Genomic DNA, 18,961 nt, shown 5'->3' on the forward strand with positions numbered 1-18,961 from the left:
AATGTAAGCTCGTATATATACTCAAGATAATCCAGTATAGAATAAGGCAGAAATAACAGATATTGCACTTCCTTTTCAAAATTAAATTAAATTGGATATTTTAAATTCGATTATCAAAGATTTTTTAAATATAAAGATAAAGTTATGTTTTTTCAAACTATTGTGTATGTTTTCAATTTCATTTTACAATATCAATGAATTTAGATTTAATTTTATTCGTGCTATTTTACAATACTGGAGAAGATGAATAATTAAAGATAATAATAAATAAATATTTTAATTTCATCAATTAAAAATTTAAAAAGATTTAACTAAAATAATATATTTGATATGCAATGACAAAGTGTGTTAATATGTGTGTAAGTATGTGTGTAAGTATTTAAATAAATAATATTTTAAATCAATATTATATCATCAAAATACTTACATACTATTTTAAATTAAATATTATTTTAATTTAATGTAGTAAACTGAAAATATTTATTATAGAAACGAATTAAAATATTTTATAATATTCATCATGTTTATATATATATATATATATATATATATATATATATATATATATGTTCTCTTCAGTACGCACAAAACAAAAAATTTTATTATTAAAATAAAATGTAAATAACAATAAATTATATGTAAATTTACACTAAATCAAAATAAATAATAATTATTCAAATAATTATACATATATCAATTACGAGTGACTACAAATTTACATAATTAATTTATTTGCTTTTAATAAAACATTTTTCAAGCATATCATTTATTGTACTTACATTAATCATATAATTACGTAAAATATAACAAGTGAATGATTTTTATATTGTAATGTTTTTTTAACGAATATAACGAATATATAGTTTTATTTTACTCATACATATATACATATATATACACTAATTTCGTATATTTAAGAATAAAAAATAATAAATAAACAATTAAGATTAAAGATAGAAAGAAATCATTTTACTCATTAATAATATTAATTAAAACATAAAATAAATATTTTAATTTGAATGAATAGTTGCAAATGTTAAATATTATTTGTGTATTACATAAATAATACATACAGTATTTATTATAAATAATATTTATTGAGCAACTACATTCTTTTGTTGAATATTCGTATTAAATTTATTTGAAATTTTCGTTAACATCGTTAACTATCGTTTTTAAGAGAATTCAATGATTATTTTAAAGTCAAAAGTTATTCTGCCTCTCTTCTTCTTTGTCATTGCAAAATTAATACGGTACATTTTTAAATATCGATCGTTACAATTGGTTTGGTCATGTTAGCGAATATATGAATATCCAAGAAAACTCGTTGAGATACATATTCGATTGCCCTGATTACTTTTCTTTTCCTTTTTTTGTGAAATTGCACACGTAAGATCCCAATATTAATTTATTTGAAGTATTTTATTGATTTTTATAAAATCGAATAATGGATAAATTATTTTAAGCACAATCTCGTTCGCCTGAGTGTTTTTATATTTCATACGTATTCATAATGTTGTCTATTTTCGACCTAATAATGTGGAGCGAGATTCGTTGTCAGATAGCGAGATTTGAATTATAATGCCATAATGGTTGTATCCTGTTCGCCGCGAAATGGACCATCTAAGCTAATTCCGAGGCGAATCTCGTATAATTAGAACATGCGAGAAGCATATCTCTGTAAAGAAGCGGATCAGGCGGAGGAGATACATCTCCATCGCGTTTAGTGCAGTAGCACGTGTGATTCGAGGTCGAATTGAGGCCGAATTTTAGTCATCGGTGCGACTATATCGATAGATATGGCAGGTGGAGAGCGAGTACAAAGTGACTATTTCCTTCGACGTTATTCGAGATTTCAGTTTCGCGTATTAGCCGCCTATATAGGTATGTACGTACGAGCTCTCTTTGTATGCCGGCACATATGTGCATATGCAAAGATCCGCTATATAACGCAGCATGGTGCAGTCGACGAGAGATTTCGGTATTATATCAGGATGACTAGATTTCAAATTTCTCTCTCTCTCTCGCCCTCTCTCGCCCCTTTCCTTTCCTCCTATCTCTCTCTCTCTCTCTCTCTCTCGATTGGCTCACATGTTACAGTCAATCGGAAATAAATCAGAAATTCGTGCGCGTGCCTCGACACATATCGATCGTACGCTGACTTATTCTATGACACAAGGCAACCTGTTGATGTTTCGCGCGTTAAAATTGCGATCGACCACAATAGGAAGCAGAAAATAAAATCGATTCGAATGGCGATGACAAAAATATATGTACCTGTTATCTTCTCGAATTACGTTGACGTGCTCATGGACGCATATATGCCTATTACTTTGACAAATATGTCGAATTCGCATGTCTAAACAGTATGCTCAACGGTGGAAAGCCCTACGCGCGCGTTCAGGGAACATCATCCGGGATTGACGCAATGGGGGTGTGTCATAGAGCTGACTAGCTGCCTCGTCGACAATAACTCAGGATTTGCCGACGTAGGACATAAGCCTTTACGCGTGAACGCATACGTGAACGAGAAGCGGCGGGAGTAACGTATGAATGCTAATGTTCGGAAAGCTTTGCAACGGATTGATTTAATGCCGCGCAGATTAATTCCCGCTGATATGATTATTCACAAGTAAGCGTAAATAGAATGACACTTATAATGAATTGATGATTTGCCCGAATTATTACTCGCATTGACGCAGTCATTGTTGATTAGCACGATGCGTTTATATTTTTGCGACATGTAACGACGTGTCCTTTAGTATTATTTGTTATAATAAAAGTTCGGAATTTCATGCGTCAAATTTCTTATTAAATAATTATTCTCAATTACGCGTTATTATTACGCTTCTATAAATTATACGGGATTTTTTCTCACCCGCAATCTTGAGCGATTTTCATCGCGTTATAAATGCAAAATTATCGAATTGAAACTTTGCCAACTAATAACTCATTATAAATGTTTCCGCTATGTAATGTCTAATTTATGATAGACCTTGACTCGTGAGAGATAATTAGCATCTATCTCGTAGTCAACGACGTCGCTGGGCGATACGCCAGTATTTACAAATCACACTGGTTCTATCACTAGCTCATTTGTTTCACATCTATTTCCGTTTTACGATAATAATACTACGATATTTTTATCATTTTAAATCACCTAATCGAAATATTTCCTTTTCTTCTAACATGTTATTTTGATTAAATTATCTATAATAGATGCAGAGCACAATTGATTATATTCATGTTCTCTTTTTTTTTTTGAAAATTTCTTACAACTTGTTGTCCGATGGGGTTCCATGAGACTTCGAGGCTAAATCGTTTTCTTCGCTCTTCTTTCAGCCATCATATTATAAATAATGATACAAACGCAAATAAAGAAAGATACCAAAAAAGCAAAGAAAGATTTCCTCAGCAATCCTGCAATCTCTCGAGAGGTCTTGGGTTTAGCAGTGTAAGCTATTCTTGTCGTGTCTCATTTCCTAAGTACATATATACATTTGGTCACCGGAACTAAGATAGAGATCTTGTATAACGATTGAGCAAATATTACGTCACATATTTTGTATATATTACATGTATATGTTACATGTAACCTACTTGAAAATTATATGATTAAAATAACCTCCGAGAGCAGATTAAAAGCGTTGGCGTTCTGAGACCTATATTCTGTATATTATTTTGTGAGATAAATGAGATAGATAATGATTAAATTGTAATCAGCGGTTTATAATATGAGATATTGATCCAGGCACCTATACAGTTTAATACGATGAAGTTAATTAATTGTCGTAATCAATTAAAAAAAGATCGTTTAAAGACAAAGTGCCCGAAAGATCGATCTATTAATGCATTAATTTCGTAATATGGGCATGACAGATGTAAGCGACGAGATTAAAACGTGATTTATGATTATTTATGGCTGAGATAATTTGATAAAATTGTTAAAAATTCTTTATTATAAATATTATAAATTATGTACACACATTTATACAGAACGTCACACAATTCTATCAGATGTTATTTTTTGATAACTTCACAGACAATATCTTTTTTATATAAATATCGAATATTTCTCGTGAATCTTTCAGCATGGAAAAAAGGCAAATGAAAGTGTGGAATGAAAAAAATAAAATATATATATATAAGCGTGAGATTTTTCTAACGCAACAACAGATTGTCATAGTTATAGTTCGAATTGTTATAGTTCGAAAATCAAAGTGCATTCGTAAAAAAAAAAAAAAATAATAATAATAATAATCTTATTCGCAATTTCACAGTTTAGACGTCACATACTCAAATAAAGTAATTTTAGATAGATTTTTAAAACTAGACCGCGTATAGATACACGGTCCGTTGCACCGCCCGCGTCGGTAAATACGTTGGTATGCCAGCGTATGTTTTCAACGCCATTTTCAGAACTTATCAACCTAAAAAGTCGCCCACACAGAGCGGCAGCAGGAGTGGCTGGCGTTCCCGCAGGAGCGTCACGACGGCGGGCGCCCCGGGCGGGCACCAGCACCACGTGATCGCTACTGCCGCTGCGACGGCACAAGCTAGGATGCAGGCCGAGCAGGGTAGCATCGGCGAACTACGTGGTTATCACAACCTGCGTTCCCGCAGGCACACCTTGGCCAACGTACGGTGAGTGCTACAATTTTTAATTCAATTTTTATTCCGACGAAACACCGACCAGGTCTCGCCAGATAGCGAACATATGCCTGAAGGATGTCAAAGGATATCCGAGAGGTGTATTATTTTCAGGTGTTTTTAAAACATCTTTTTAAATCTCTGCGTCATTTGGCTTGCGTCTATTAATAAAAATCGTCCGAAAAATATGTACTACAGAAATGTCGCTTTTTTTTATGTATAATTACACTTAATTTGTTTAAGAGTATGATTGAATTACATGGAAAAATTTTAATTACATCTTATATACAGATTAAAAAATTATTTTGCAAACTAAATGCTTTCTTTAAATTGAAATTAATTAATACATTACGTACGATGTATATGTACATATTTGAAAAGTATGTATATTTGATTTTATTGTGCGTGTGTTGCTATACAGCAATGCAACAAATAAATTATAAGCATTGAAACAGCATTTGTTCATATAATGGAATTACGGGTATAGCACTGTAAGAATTATATAATCGAGGATTTAATCTCTTCTTTATCTCTTCTCTTTATCTCTTCTTTTTATTAACGTTATTTTAATCAGAAATCTAATATGAGAGAAGTTATTAACAAACTCGGATTAAATTCTATGAAACATTTTTTCACTTTTTTCTGATGATTCCGCTGTTAATCACTTTTTCAATTTTTTTCATCCCTGTTAACATTATAAGAGTTAATATTATAATATTATATATATATATATATATATATATATATATAAATAATACATTATATATATAATAATATATTATATATATAATATTATAATATTATAATATTAACAATAAGTAGAGCACATTATGGCTATTAAATAGCAATAATAATATTTAATAGTATATTGCTCATTCCATAATTTGTGATAAATTTTTTTCTACAATTCATCATTTTAATATTGTATCGTTAATTGGATAAAATTATTAGCAGTAAATATATTAAGATATTTACTCTCTCACCCTTTTTTATCGCATGAATCATATACTTTATTATGTGATTTATGTTGAGTATAAAAATATATAATAGAATAATATATATTATATAATAGAATGATAAAAATCATGAGATTTTTAATCCGGGCAATAACAGTTCCCTTTTCTAGTCGGTTTTCCGCTAGGTTTCCCTAACTTGTAGCAAATGCAACTTGGAGATAGTGGTTCTACATCAAATTTTTCTGGATCCTCTAAAATTGCTTGCAAATCATCCCTTCTTTTTTGTTCCGTTGTTAAGTTAGTCTTTCGCTTCGGCATTTTAGCCAAGCAGGCTTGATCTTTTTTTTCGATTTCTCTTTTTCGAGGAGCCGCGCGACACGATTTATCGGTTGACGACGCGCAATCACAACTTCCCTGATCGCGAAAAATCTTTTCGATATACTTTTCGTTCGACATCCTGCCTTGAATTTTCGCTTTACAATCGAGGCACAATCTATCGTATAATATTGGGCGATCGATTTTAGGTGGAATACGCTTGAACGCAGCTACTGCCGGAGGCGTTGCAGTTTTCGCATCAATCTGCGGTCGAACCTTCAATCTAGGTCTCGTCGATGGCGGCATCGAGATTTTATCGCACTGGCAACAGTTGCAGGCCATCTTTCCTACTTCGTCGGACCTCCCGCCATAATTAATCGTTCTAATCTCGCGTTCTGCGTCCGGTCGCGCTAATCCGGCAGCGATCTTTATAGATCGTAAAAGTTCATCTGTGGTCACTCTCGCGCGTTCTCTTTCATCCCTTACAACTCGGTCGTGGCTAACGTGGCTCGTTTTATCCGTCTGTGATCCGGCGCTGGCGGTCGTGACGGTCGATTGGTCCTTTAAGCGTTTGTGCCAGAGCATTTTTCGGCCGGTTATTTCAGGATCGCCGGCGATTTCGGTGCTCGGTGCTTTTAACTCGGCTGGTTTTAAATATTCACTAATAACACGTATCGGGGGCGTACGGGACGGTTCAGCGGTCGAAACTGTTTGCGTGGTTATTTCTACGATTTCGGTTTGTATGATGTTGGTTTTCATGACCTCGGTTTGAGCGACGTTGGTTTGCATAATCTCGACTGGTTTCGCGGTCTCGGCTGGTGGTGATTGCTGCAAGTGGAGGAGAAATATTCAAAATATTGGTCAGCCGTTATTAAAACACAAGATGTCTCAGAACAAGATAGAAAGCTAGCGAATGTATCGGGAATGATATTATTGTCGTGTCTCGCGTGCAGATAGAGAGATTAATTTATGGAATTTATCGAAAGAATATTATATAGATTTTATATAGATTTTTTTTACTAACCAAACAACATTCTGCACATGGCAATTTCATCGCGGGTGCAATCTGCAATAGTTCTTTTTCTTTAATTTTCGCTATAATCAGATATGGCTGCGTCAATAATTGAGGACCGATTGGTATTATTGGCACCTCTATTTCGGCCGGTTTTACTTCAACAGGGGGAATTTTTAATTCCGCTTCGACGAATTCTGGCATTTTTTCTTCTACTGGTTCTTTTTCCTTTTCATCTTTTATCACTAGTTTCGCGAGTAATGCAATTTTCGCCAGTATTTCCTCTTTCTCTACTAATGCTATTTCTTCTTTTTCTCTTTCTTCGGATAATTCGATAGGCGGTGTAACTTGTTCCGGCATTTCTCTAATTTCCTCGTCTTTTTTTATTTTAATTTCTGCCTCGGGCACAGGTTGTTCTGTCGTTTTGAGCTTCTCCAGCTCTTCTATTTCTTTCTCTATTATTCGTTCTGTTACTGGTGGTATTTCAATCTTTTTTTCTGTTATTATTTCCGCATCTTTTTCTTCTTTTATTTCTTTTATCATATCCATAATCGTTGGTACTTCTTCAATTTCAATTTCTTTATGTATTATATCTGTTATTAATGGTTCTTCGATCTCGATTTTATCTTCCGTTATTGCGTTTACAATTAATAATTCTTCTTTTGCATTTACACTTGGTAGAAATTCTTCAACAGTAATTTCTTCTCTTATTATGTCTGGAATCGGTTCTTCAACGTCCATGATTGCGCTAGGTTCGACTTTTTCTATTTCGATTAAATCCGCGGTTGGTGAAACTATCTCTGGCATAATTTTTGTTATTTCTTCCACAACTACTGTCGGTAATATTTCCTCTACATCTTGCTCTATTTCATCTATCATTTTTACAACAGGCGAAACTTCTGGAATTTTTTCTTCTATAAATCTCGCATTTTGCGTTTCTTCCAAGTCTGCCATTTTTATTTCGTCAACTTGCGGAATTTTCTTTTCTACCACGTCTTCTACACGTATACTTTCATCAATTTCTTCTGATACTGGTAACTTTTTATCTTCTCTTATTTTTTCTATTACTGCTTCCTCTTCTTCTATTATTGCTTCTTTTATTGGTACATCTTGTATTTTCTTTTCATCTATTTCATCTATTTTTACATGCTCGGATATGATTTCTTTTTCTTCTTTTTCTATTTTCTGAATAATCAATGTCTCTTCTTTATCCGTAGAATTTATTATTTTATCATCTATTACCGTTTCAATTGCTAATTCTTTATCTGTCAAATCTTCGAATGCTGCAATTTCTTTAACTCGAGATATTTCAGCCTCTTTTGCATCGTGTACGATTTCCTCGACTTGTGTCTTTTCTTCAATTTCTATTTTTTTTATCTCTATTTTATGTGGCATAGGTTCAGTTGTCGGGACCGTGACGCTTTTCAAATCTTCCTTGACGGGAATTGTAGGAGATTGAAAAGAATTTTCTATTGAAACTGCCGTAGGAGATTCCATGCCAACTGATATTTCTTCTTTCGTAGGAGTAGGCAGTAATTCAGCTACTGGTTCCATTGGAGCTTTTACTTCTGATATTTCTTCAGGACGAGGGGATGGTATTGACGGTATTGATTCATTTTTTGTTAGTTCCATCTTTTTCGGTACTATTAATTCATCTTGTAATTTAGTTTCAATTATTACTCCGTTTTTTATTTCCTCAGTCACTTTCTCTTGCTTAACTTCTTTGCTTATTATATATTCCTCTTCGATTTTTTTAGGTTTTATCTGGTGAAATACATATAATTTATAATGAAAATTGTTTATAGCTTAAAGACTGTAATTAATATATTCTTTTAAATTTTTATAATTTTTGATTATTAATATATTAAAATTTTTATTGTGTTTTTATATATTGACGTTTTTATATGTCATTTTTATATCACAGACATATTTATTTACATTATTATTATTTACATTATGAATTATGAATTGCACACATTACCCTGATCTCTTACCCCGACATACGCGCCGACCTGTTCGATTAAAATGTCAGCATTTTTCTTCACTATATAGCAATCAGGATGTTTCTAAATGTGAAAAACAGAAATATCATTAATTTTAACATTTAAGATAAAGAAAGTTTTTAAAATAATAAGATTAATATTAGCTGAATATTAATGCACAATTTCTGTATATTTATATAATTGCAATATTTCTTTATTTCAATTATAGTAGAAATTATATACCGCTGCTGACGTGCGAATTGTATCGATCATATCGATCCACAATAGAATCGTATCCCGTTGTACGACAATGGTCTGGTCGGTTTCAATCTTTGTGACTTCCAATACTCTGACGTCATTCGGCATTATTACCGGTTTATCATCCGCAACTTCTTCTTGAATCACCTGACGCGTTATGATTTCTCTAAAGGGCACGTCCTCTGCAATCTGTTCTTTTACTTTAATGACAGGTCTTGGCTCGATTTCGACGTCAAAAATTTCATCCGCTTTTTTTTCTTTCTCCTCGATATCATCGACGACATCTTTCGCTTCTTTTACTAATTCTTCTCGAAATTGCCTCTCACGTTCCTCCTCATGCGCGATTAATTTTTCATCAGGTTTCTTCGAAGGATCTATACCCAATGCAATCAATTCCTCGTCTGTCATACCAGTAGGCGAGGATACCACATCGTTGCACACGAAATCAGGTGCGCATGGCTCACCCTCTTTATACAATTCCTCTAACGAACCTAACTTGGTTAAATATTCCTGAATTTTTTTGACTTTCTGTTGCTCGTAAATGAAATCTTCCGGTCGAACTATGCTTTCCGCGTCCTCGATTCGTATAAGATCGACCGGACGATCAACAGCGAGATCAGCCAAGTCGGGTTTAACCGAGACATATTTATCATCTCCAACGAGAGCAACTTCCGCATCGGCATCGACTGAGACGACCCTCGCCAACGTCTCCTCTTCCACAACTTCGACTTTTGCCAATTCTTTCTCATCCACAACTTCGACTCTCGCCAGCACTTCACCGTCCTCTACTGTGGCTACGTCGTCTACTCTGCCGATAGGCCGGTGCACGATTTTAGCTCTTACCATGACTGCTTTATCCGTCACCTCCGCGAAATCATCATCGCGACCTATTGTAGCCTCGATTTTCTCGATACTCAGAAACTTCTCGAGTTCCGTTCTACACGCGATCATTCTCACCCGGCACTTTTCCAGCGCGTCTTCCAGCTCGCACACGCGATCCGCTAGCTGCTGATTTGCCGCGGTCTTCATATCTAGTTGCTCTTGCAACGCTTTCGTCGTGCTGATCGTGTCACCTTCCATCTTCGACCAGATCTCGTCGGCCTGCTGAAGCGTCCTCATGTAAGCTTCTTCGCGGCGTTCCAGCTCGGCGATGCCTCGTTTTATAATCACTTCTTCTTCCGCCAAATACTGCAGCTTCTCCAAGCACTGGATATCTCCGGATTCGATTGATGTCACACTGGAGATTTTGCCGAGCAATTTCTTCTTACATTGTATGTCGCCGCACTCGCCGTATTGACACGATTCGTCCGTTTCCATCGTCCTCTTCTCCATCGCTTGTCGCAGTGCTTGAGCTTCTTCGTTCAAACGTTCCATCGCGTCTTTTTGTTCTTCCTGAATCCTCCTAGCTTCTTCGAGTTTACTTTTTCTTTTCTCTAATGTCGCAAGTTTTTCCAACCAAAGAGCTCGCGCCTCCTCCGTCTTTTTTAACGCCAATTTTCTTTCAGCCTCAATCTCTCGCACTCTGCAATCATAATGGCAGCTTGGCGTGCTACGACAAGAGACTTCTCTCGCGTCTTTAAATTGCTTCTCCAAAATGCGCCCCATACTACAGGCAGGTGCACCTTGCGACATCTTCAAGATATTCCACACCATTACCGCCGGCATTGAACATTCTAGCATGTCCAAGCGTTTTCGCAGATCTCCTTCTATTTTTTCCAATTCCTCTCTACGTTGCTCCCGTTTGTCGATTATGTCGCAGAAAGGTTGATGTACACGTTTGCCGGTCATTGACACGTTGTCCATTTTTCCCGGATTTTTAATCTCGCGTTTTGATTCTTCGCAGTCGTCCCGAGGCAAATGCATCTCATCGAGCTGATTGACTGAGGTTATTTCTGTAATAGTGTCTTCTTTATGTTCCCAAACTGATTTATCTTCTCTCTTGATGTCATTGACTCCTTTAGAATAGGATTCTGATGCAGCCGTTTTTAATATTCCATTATTCTCTTTCATTATTTCTCTTCGAGAAGAATTCATTTCTTTCATTGTAAATTTTTCTTCTTCCAATGTGATTTGATCGAAGAACTCTTTGATTCAACGAGAGGACGTTTTCTGTTATTGTTGCATTTTTTTTAATACAGTAATATGCTCCAGCAAATTTTTTTAAATATATCTTTTTTCTCTATATAATCTCTATATATCTCTATATGTCTCTCTCTATTTCTTTTGAATCATCCAAGACTTAATGATATCCTCGAAATATTTGAGTATACTGCGAATTTAATCTGCTCATCAAAATGTAAGTTAATTCGTTTGTCATTGCATCTTCCAAAAAAATAACCTACCAACGTAATAAAACATATGATTGTAATTGCAAAATTTTATATATTTGCAATTATAAAATATACATCTGTTTGTACAATTTTATATTATTTTTACAAATTTTATTATATGATTACCAATTTTACTCGAAGTGGTTGCGAAATAATTTTTTTATATTCACGATTATTTTCATGTTTGAAAAATCATTATTTTAAATATCATGTTTTAAAAATATATTCATTAAACGTGTTAAAGGATTTAATGCGATTTCTAACGCGTTACCTGGCCAATTATTTGCTATTGCGTCGTCGTACACATACATTATCTTTATTAAATCATGTCCCACGATTTGATAAATGAGATACGCCTAGCATTCGTTCGTCGCGCGAATCACGCATCACATTTTCGAAAATGCACCATCAATTTTGGATAGGTTCCAACGCGGCCAGGTTCTGTCGGCGAATTGCCACAAATCGTTTACAAGATTTGTCACATGGTATGCGATTACAGCTTTCGATATCCCTCTAAAAGTCTCAATCATCAATACGAACATATCTGCATATCTATTAATTTTGAGTACTGACATGAAAAATTAATTAAGATCGCATTATTTTCAATATCTTCATTAAAATGAGAATTACTTTTCGTATTTATTACGAGTACTTAGCGAAATATTTTTGCAATACTCTTATACAATTCGGACTTATTTATTTATTTAAAGTATCGTAAAAAATAAAATCATCGTAGAAATACTTATATTATAATATTTTACACATATTTTAATATATAAGTATATTCATATATAAGTAATATCTTATCAAAATAAACCATCATTATTAAGTCACATCGAAAGGATTTGGTAGAAAAAATGCTGTAATTTTCATTAAAAAATTTATAACTTTTGGATTAACTTGCTGGGGGATATGATGAAAAATATAATGTATCTTTCGTTATCTCTTAATTTGAGAAGTATGATAGTTTTCGTATTTAATGGAACTTTTCAAGATAGTTTGCCTGGGTGAACTTGCCAAGATGAAACGTGCTTGAAATGATTTATGAGTAAATAGAGGATTATTAAAGTTTTATAATGCCCCAATCTCTAATTCTTATTTTATCCAACGATAGATTACCAGGATAAAATGTTTTTATATCACTCGCTTTAAATCAAGATTTTTTTATTAATTTGTAGAATTTTCTGAATTTCTCTTAAAAACTGTATTAAATAACTTAATCCACTTTCATAATCTGACGAATTTTTTTATAATTTAAAAGTGTTCTTTTGAGTGTATATTTTAACTAACTATTATTAAACGTTCCGAAATAAAATCGAAATAAAATGTACAATACAATTAGAAATATATTATAGGCTATATATTATAGACAGAATAAAAATGTGGGCGTACAAATTATTTTATTTTCTACTAAGAATGATACTGTATAATACATTAATTCCTCATTTGTAACAAAGTGTAATAAGGAAAAATAATTGTCATATCAATAACTAATTTAAAATTTTTGTTAACCGAGATGATTAACGTCGTCAATCTTATTATTATATAATTTTAATACTTTTACACAGAGAGAGAAAGAGCTATTAACGTAATAGTTTTGCATCAGCCTATTTGACATGACGATGCAAAAATTTTAATGTTCGATAACATATCATAAGATCCAAAGCAACATAGCGACCTTTACCTAACGTTGAAAATTACTTATCTGTGTTGAATAATACGAAGTTTGCGCGATATATCAACCTTTTTAGCCTAAAGTACATATCGATTTTTACCATGTTACGAGAATGGCGTAGAATAGCATTCAAGGATAACCCTGAATAAATCCGGAAAAGATTACTATATATCTCAGGTTTTATCAGGCAAAAATCCAGCGGAATAACGGGTTGACTTCACCTACTCTCGATTTTCTCTGACGCACTCTCTATGTCTCTCTCTTTCTCTGTCCTCTCTTTCTCTGACCTCTCTCTTTCTCTGACCTCCCCTGCGCCCTTCACAAAATCAATAGCGTCGGTGTGCCGAGTTTATCTTACGCTAAAGGAAAAGCAAAATTTGACACGATCGAAATTGCAGATCGGAGAATACGAAATTCTTTTATTTACTTGTGAAAGCCTCCTATTGAATTTTTGACTCAATAAAACTCTTTTTAAGATCCAATATAATTTCGTTCGATTAACAGAAAGTTTCAATTGATTCCGGACTTGGGGGGGACTGTGCTTTTTCAATCTAAAGAAAGATTTTCGCGATTAATCGCCGCCTGGCACGCTCACTGCCCGAGGAACTTCATAAACTGCGTTAAGCAGTTCGCAGAAACTTCACTGAACTGCGTGAATATTCCGAGAATATACCTGCGAATTATGCTTGCCTAGCCACACGAAGTACCAATGACTTCAATAATTTCAGTAAATCGAGTTTTAGACACAGATTCATAATCCTAAGTTTTCCTGACTTTACATAATGCATTTTGATTAATATATTTGCCCTCTTCTTTAATAATGCTAGGTATAAAATATTCTATTAATAAATGATTCATATATTAAATACATATATTAAAAATGTATTATTAATGAATGTATAATCGGTAATATAATTCGAATATTTTTATAGGATTTTGGCTATATCGTTTTATGATATTTTCTATTGTGCATACTGCTTTTGTATACATTTAGTTTTTTTTTCAATAAAAATTTCTGATTGCATCACCATTAAATTCTTAATCGTTTTTATATCCATTCAAGTTTGATAACCTTTCTGATTTCCCCAGAGAATCACGTACCAAAAATGTGTATTGCCATTCTATAAAACTAGAAAAAGAGAAGAATCTTGTGAAGAGTTTAAAGTATACAAAGAACATACTATATATATATATATATATATATATATATATATATATATATATAAAATTCTATATATAAATTTCCGCGTTAAAAGTTTATTCTTATTATATAAAATTCACACAATACTAATAATTAAATAGTCATTTACGTGTCAAAATAACTATAACAAGTGTTTAGAGCACTTCAATAAAAATTTAAAAAAATATTAACTTCTGTCAAAATTCGATTTTGATTACTATATATTTTATTTGAAATTCACAAAGAGCTGCAAAATACTTGATATATGAAAAATGGCTCTTATTGCATAATAAATATCATCTTTGAATCCATAGAATTTGCAGCTAAAGAAAAAACATATCTTATGTGTTGATTCTGTGAAACATATCTTATATGTTTCATAGAATATATAAAATATATAGCGATGAATGTAGGAAATCGAGGCATTTCAATTCGCGAGAGCTAGAAATTCTTTTGCTCTTTTGAATGTAGTTGAGTCTTTTTCCCAAAAGTACTAGACTTTCTCTCGTCTTGTTTCCAGCAGTGGATGAGAGATATACAAAGGTAGAATCCGATTATTCAAATAATTCTGTCTTAGACAGAATACTGTCGGCTGCGGTGAGAGAACCGACCTCTTTATCTTCAACTTCTTAACGAGTTTTCCGCTTCTTGAAATCGGCGTACAATTTTTTTAATGATCAAACTATCGCGATATTCTTTCAGATACTTTTTCACGTTTCCATTCTCATAAACTTGTCTCACATTCAATCAGTTTAATGAGTGTTAAAAGTTGTTTTTTTTTACTTTGTACATTTTATTTGTTTCTATTTATAGTTGAGAGAATTTTGATATAATAATATGGTTTTTTAGACATCGCAAAGTATTTAGTAAAGTATTTAGTAAAAAATGCATCTTTTCTTAGAGAAAATTGGAGCAATAATCATTACTTGACTCATATTTAAACATATTAACATGAAACAATTTGTTAATTTTAAATTTAATAATCATTGCAAAGTGATTATCGTAAAATTAATTTAAAAATCAAGATCTTTTTTGTCTTAAAGTGTAATTTTTCAAAAACTTTTTTATTTATTATTCACTATAAGTCAATTACATTCTCAATTTAGGAAAAATATCTCTGTTAACTGATTCGTGCATTTTATTGATAGCTAGTATGAAATAAAATCATTTCAATGTAAAAATGTATTACTAGCATGAAAATCGTTTAATTGCTTTGTATAAGCGTTTTTCGATACCTTCTGAAAAATTTCTCGATGCAGATATGGAGATCTACAATCGTTTATTTAGATAATCCTTATATAACTATTCATTGGTGAAACGATCACTCGTTAAACTCGAATAACCGTTACTCGTTTTTCACTGGAACAGAAATAAGTCAACACATAGTTGAAAATTTGATTTACCGTTTTTATATTGGCATCTTGATTGGAGAATTCTTCAGATTTTATGTAATCAATTAAATTTAAGAAATGATTGGATTGAATTTTTAAAAAGTGGTCGTTTAAAAATTTCTTTTTCTCTTACTCTCGACAAAATTTATATATATATATTTATTTATTTATTAATACAATTTCTGTTTGATAAATTTTAATGAATTTTTTTATAAAATATATATATGACAATAAGCATATATGAATTAGGAATTCGGAAGATGTGCTCTTTTATTTGTCTTCTACTTATGAATTAATTAACTTTTGCCGCTTCGTCTTCAGAAAATCGATGAAATCTTCTGTCACGTCCGAAATCCCAAATGGGACTCTCTATAAAATGAAAAAATAGGATATCTTTCTCTAATAATTTGAAGGAAAGTTTCAATATCTCTTGACGTGAAAAGTAAAGTAACTACAGATTTCGAATAATAGATTAAAATATTGTGTCTAATGTTTAAGATTTTAATTATTTGATACAATTTATTAAATAATTTTAATTGTATAGAACTGTATATTATTTGAGCAAAGAATTAAGAAAATATATTTGTCGATAAATGTGGAATATAAGTACGAGTTATAATGTCACATGCTCTGCATCGACTAACTATAATTGTTTAACAATTCACGATAACGTAACGTCGCAATTTAACTCGGACGTCCGTTTGGTCTACTCGACATTGCGCCATAATGTGGGTCTAGAGAATTCTGCATACTCATTCTTATATATTAGAACAGTACTATTTTTCATGTCATTATATTCCATATGCTGCCATGATGTTAGCTCTCAGTAAACTTGCACATTTGTAATTCTAATGTGTAATATGAGGCAAAGTCGAGATCTTAAAACGAATTTCATTCGAATTTAAATCGCTTGAACATCTCAATTTATGGTGGCTTCTAAAATTATGTTAGAGAAATAAAAAATATAAAAATTATAAATGAATGAATATAGAAAACGTTTAAAAAAAATAATGAGATGTAACTAGTAAATAATATATTTACAGAAAGAATATTGAAAGTTTTCTTAATTTTTCAAGATTTTTCCTATATTGATTTGTTATAAAAACTTGCAAACATGAAAACTTGATATCTTTCGCCTAGAACCTAGTATTATAAAAACAAATTTTCACTCTATGACTAAAAAAAAAATGGTAAGCGGAATCTAATGCTTATAAGTTAACTTTCCACGATGCAAATATGACATATAATATTTGGCAACGTCCGGCGAACAAGCACATGTGCGCATAATTAATTCGTCAGATTGAAATACTTAATATCAGTTCTTTCGCTAAGAAAAGATTGACTCCAGTCCAAGTATAAATTCGTCGGAGCAATCATTATTAAATTTTGGTTTCTAGAACGCTGTATAAATATGGATGTATAGATTCTACATAAATTTCCCATTTCTCCTCATTCTATAAAGATTAAACTGACAGTAGATGATTAGAGATGCATAGAACATGGCTTGCGAGGATTAATCATGCCAATATAAACACGATAGGTATCGAGAATATCGGTTTGTAAGGTTTTTCTGAATCCTTGCAACTCGGTTCACAATTGCATGCTCTTAACGAAGCGTGCCTAATATCGGCAAATTTTGTCGAACTGATAATCGAGAGATACGACGGGTATTTGTGTTCCTAGCGATTCTGGAATCATATCTCGCGTGTGCAGCAGCTCGGCCGCGTATAATGACGCAGAAGTGCATCGACGCGATTCCGTTCCCTTAAAGTATGTAGGTTAGACGTGACGTCATGACCCGCCTTGTGACGTGCACCCCTCGAATGAAATATGCAGCGATGCACTCGAGCATTCCTCGTAGCCTCGCGGTCATTGGCACTCAACACAATGAATCGCACGAGGCCAAAGCGATGTCAGCAGGCGGCGACAGCGGCAGCGAGAAACTACGAGCTTTAAAGCTCGTATTCGTCTACTCTCCTCTTTTTTTTTATGTCGCGTGTATTCTGGCTCTCCTTGTTGCGCACATACAAGTTTGTCCCCTGATATAAAGGCACTTTTTCATGCTTGCTTGCCACCGGCCGGCAAATTGTGTTTCATCAAACTATGGAAGATCTTTTTTCCATGGTTCCATTTTCTATAACCCATGCATCGTAAGATCAAACGCAATTTCTTCGCAGAGTAAGTCTATAAGTTTTTTCGTGATATAGCAAAATCATTGATCCCGATCGAAGGAAATGTAGTAATCATGATGAGAGGTAATATGTTTCTTTTTGAATGAAAATTTGTCGACAGTCAATTTTGAAATTATCTTAAATTAAATTTATATATGTATAACACATACACAATATGTTTAAATATTAGTATTGAAAATTTTTAATTCAATTTTCATAACAAACGATTTATATATTATTAATATATCAATCTCTATTAGCGATTTTTTATTCTTTCGACGAGACAGAATTGTCAGTTGCTTTATATCAGATAATATAAAGCATCATCTGCGTGCTAAGTTCTACACACCTTCCATTTATATTATCGATTGTTATATAGTCACGTAATAAAAACAGCGCGCGTCGAAGAGACGATGCTCAATTCTTTATGAAATTTCGCCGACGTGACGACCTGCAGTATTGACGAATATTCTATTTCTATTTTTGCTTCAGATTGAAATACTACGTGAATGTTGAAATTGTTGTTTGTCTATCACGTATATCGATGTACATTTAATAAAAAACAATTTTAACGCGCGAAAGCTTTTACGTTATTATCTTAATAATATCTTGATCGATAATCGGTTATTTTTTTAAGCACTTTTCGCGACGTGACAAAATTAATTTAGAAATAGGATTTTTTGACCAATAACGATTTATTGGTCGCAATCTCCGCGATAACGTTCAGTCGATATTGTACATGGCCTTTGCGTTCGATCGCGTTTCGCTACTCGCTCTAGTGTAAAATACGCGATTGTGCGCCGTTCGTGCGAATGAACGTGTTAGAAGGCGCTTCCGCCTCCAGGGCTTTTTACTTTCGTATAAGAGTTCACAATTTTTCCGACGATGCTCTCTTTTTGCTAGTAAAGCATCTAACTTTGTTAGATTGTTTAAGTTGAACGTTTTATTGCAAATCATATAATGTATGTGCTAATTAATTTGCCTTAAATCTGTTAAAGGAGATTATTAAAATAAAATTGAAATACATGTTTTCTGTTATTT

General features: G+C 32.9%; 1 protein-coding gene across 3 annotated transcripts in view; it reads left to right on the forward strand.

Annotated features, from left to right (window-relative positions):
* LOC105256745 (cAMP-specific 3',5'-cyclic phosphodiesterase) overlaps positions 1-18,961 on the forward strand; it is a 316,988-nt gene that overhangs the window by 72,781 nt on the left and 225,246 nt on the right. Inside the window, exon 2 of one of the 3 annotated variants that reach the window (XM_020029220.2) lies at positions 4,420-4,644. The exons of 1 other annotated variant lie outside the window; for it this stretch is intronic. In XM_020029220.2, coding sequence (XP_019884779.1) covers positions 4,562-4,644 — 83 coding nt within the window. In that variant the 5' untranslated portion in view covers positions 4,420-4,561. Of the gene's footprint in view, positions 1-4,257; positions 4,645-18,961 lie in introns of those variants that run through there. One more of the 3 variants, XM_020029212.2, reaches the window with a different exon arrangement.

The sequence above is a fragment of the Camponotus floridanus genome, unplaced genomic scaffold, assembly GCF_003227725.1.
Source record: "Camponotus floridanus strain SB8 unplaced genomic scaffold, Cflo_v7.5 scaffold45, whole genome shotgun sequence".
In the NCBI taxonomy this organism is placed as follows: domain Eukaryota; kingdom Metazoa; phylum Arthropoda; class Insecta; order Hymenoptera; family Formicidae; genus Camponotus; species Camponotus floridanus.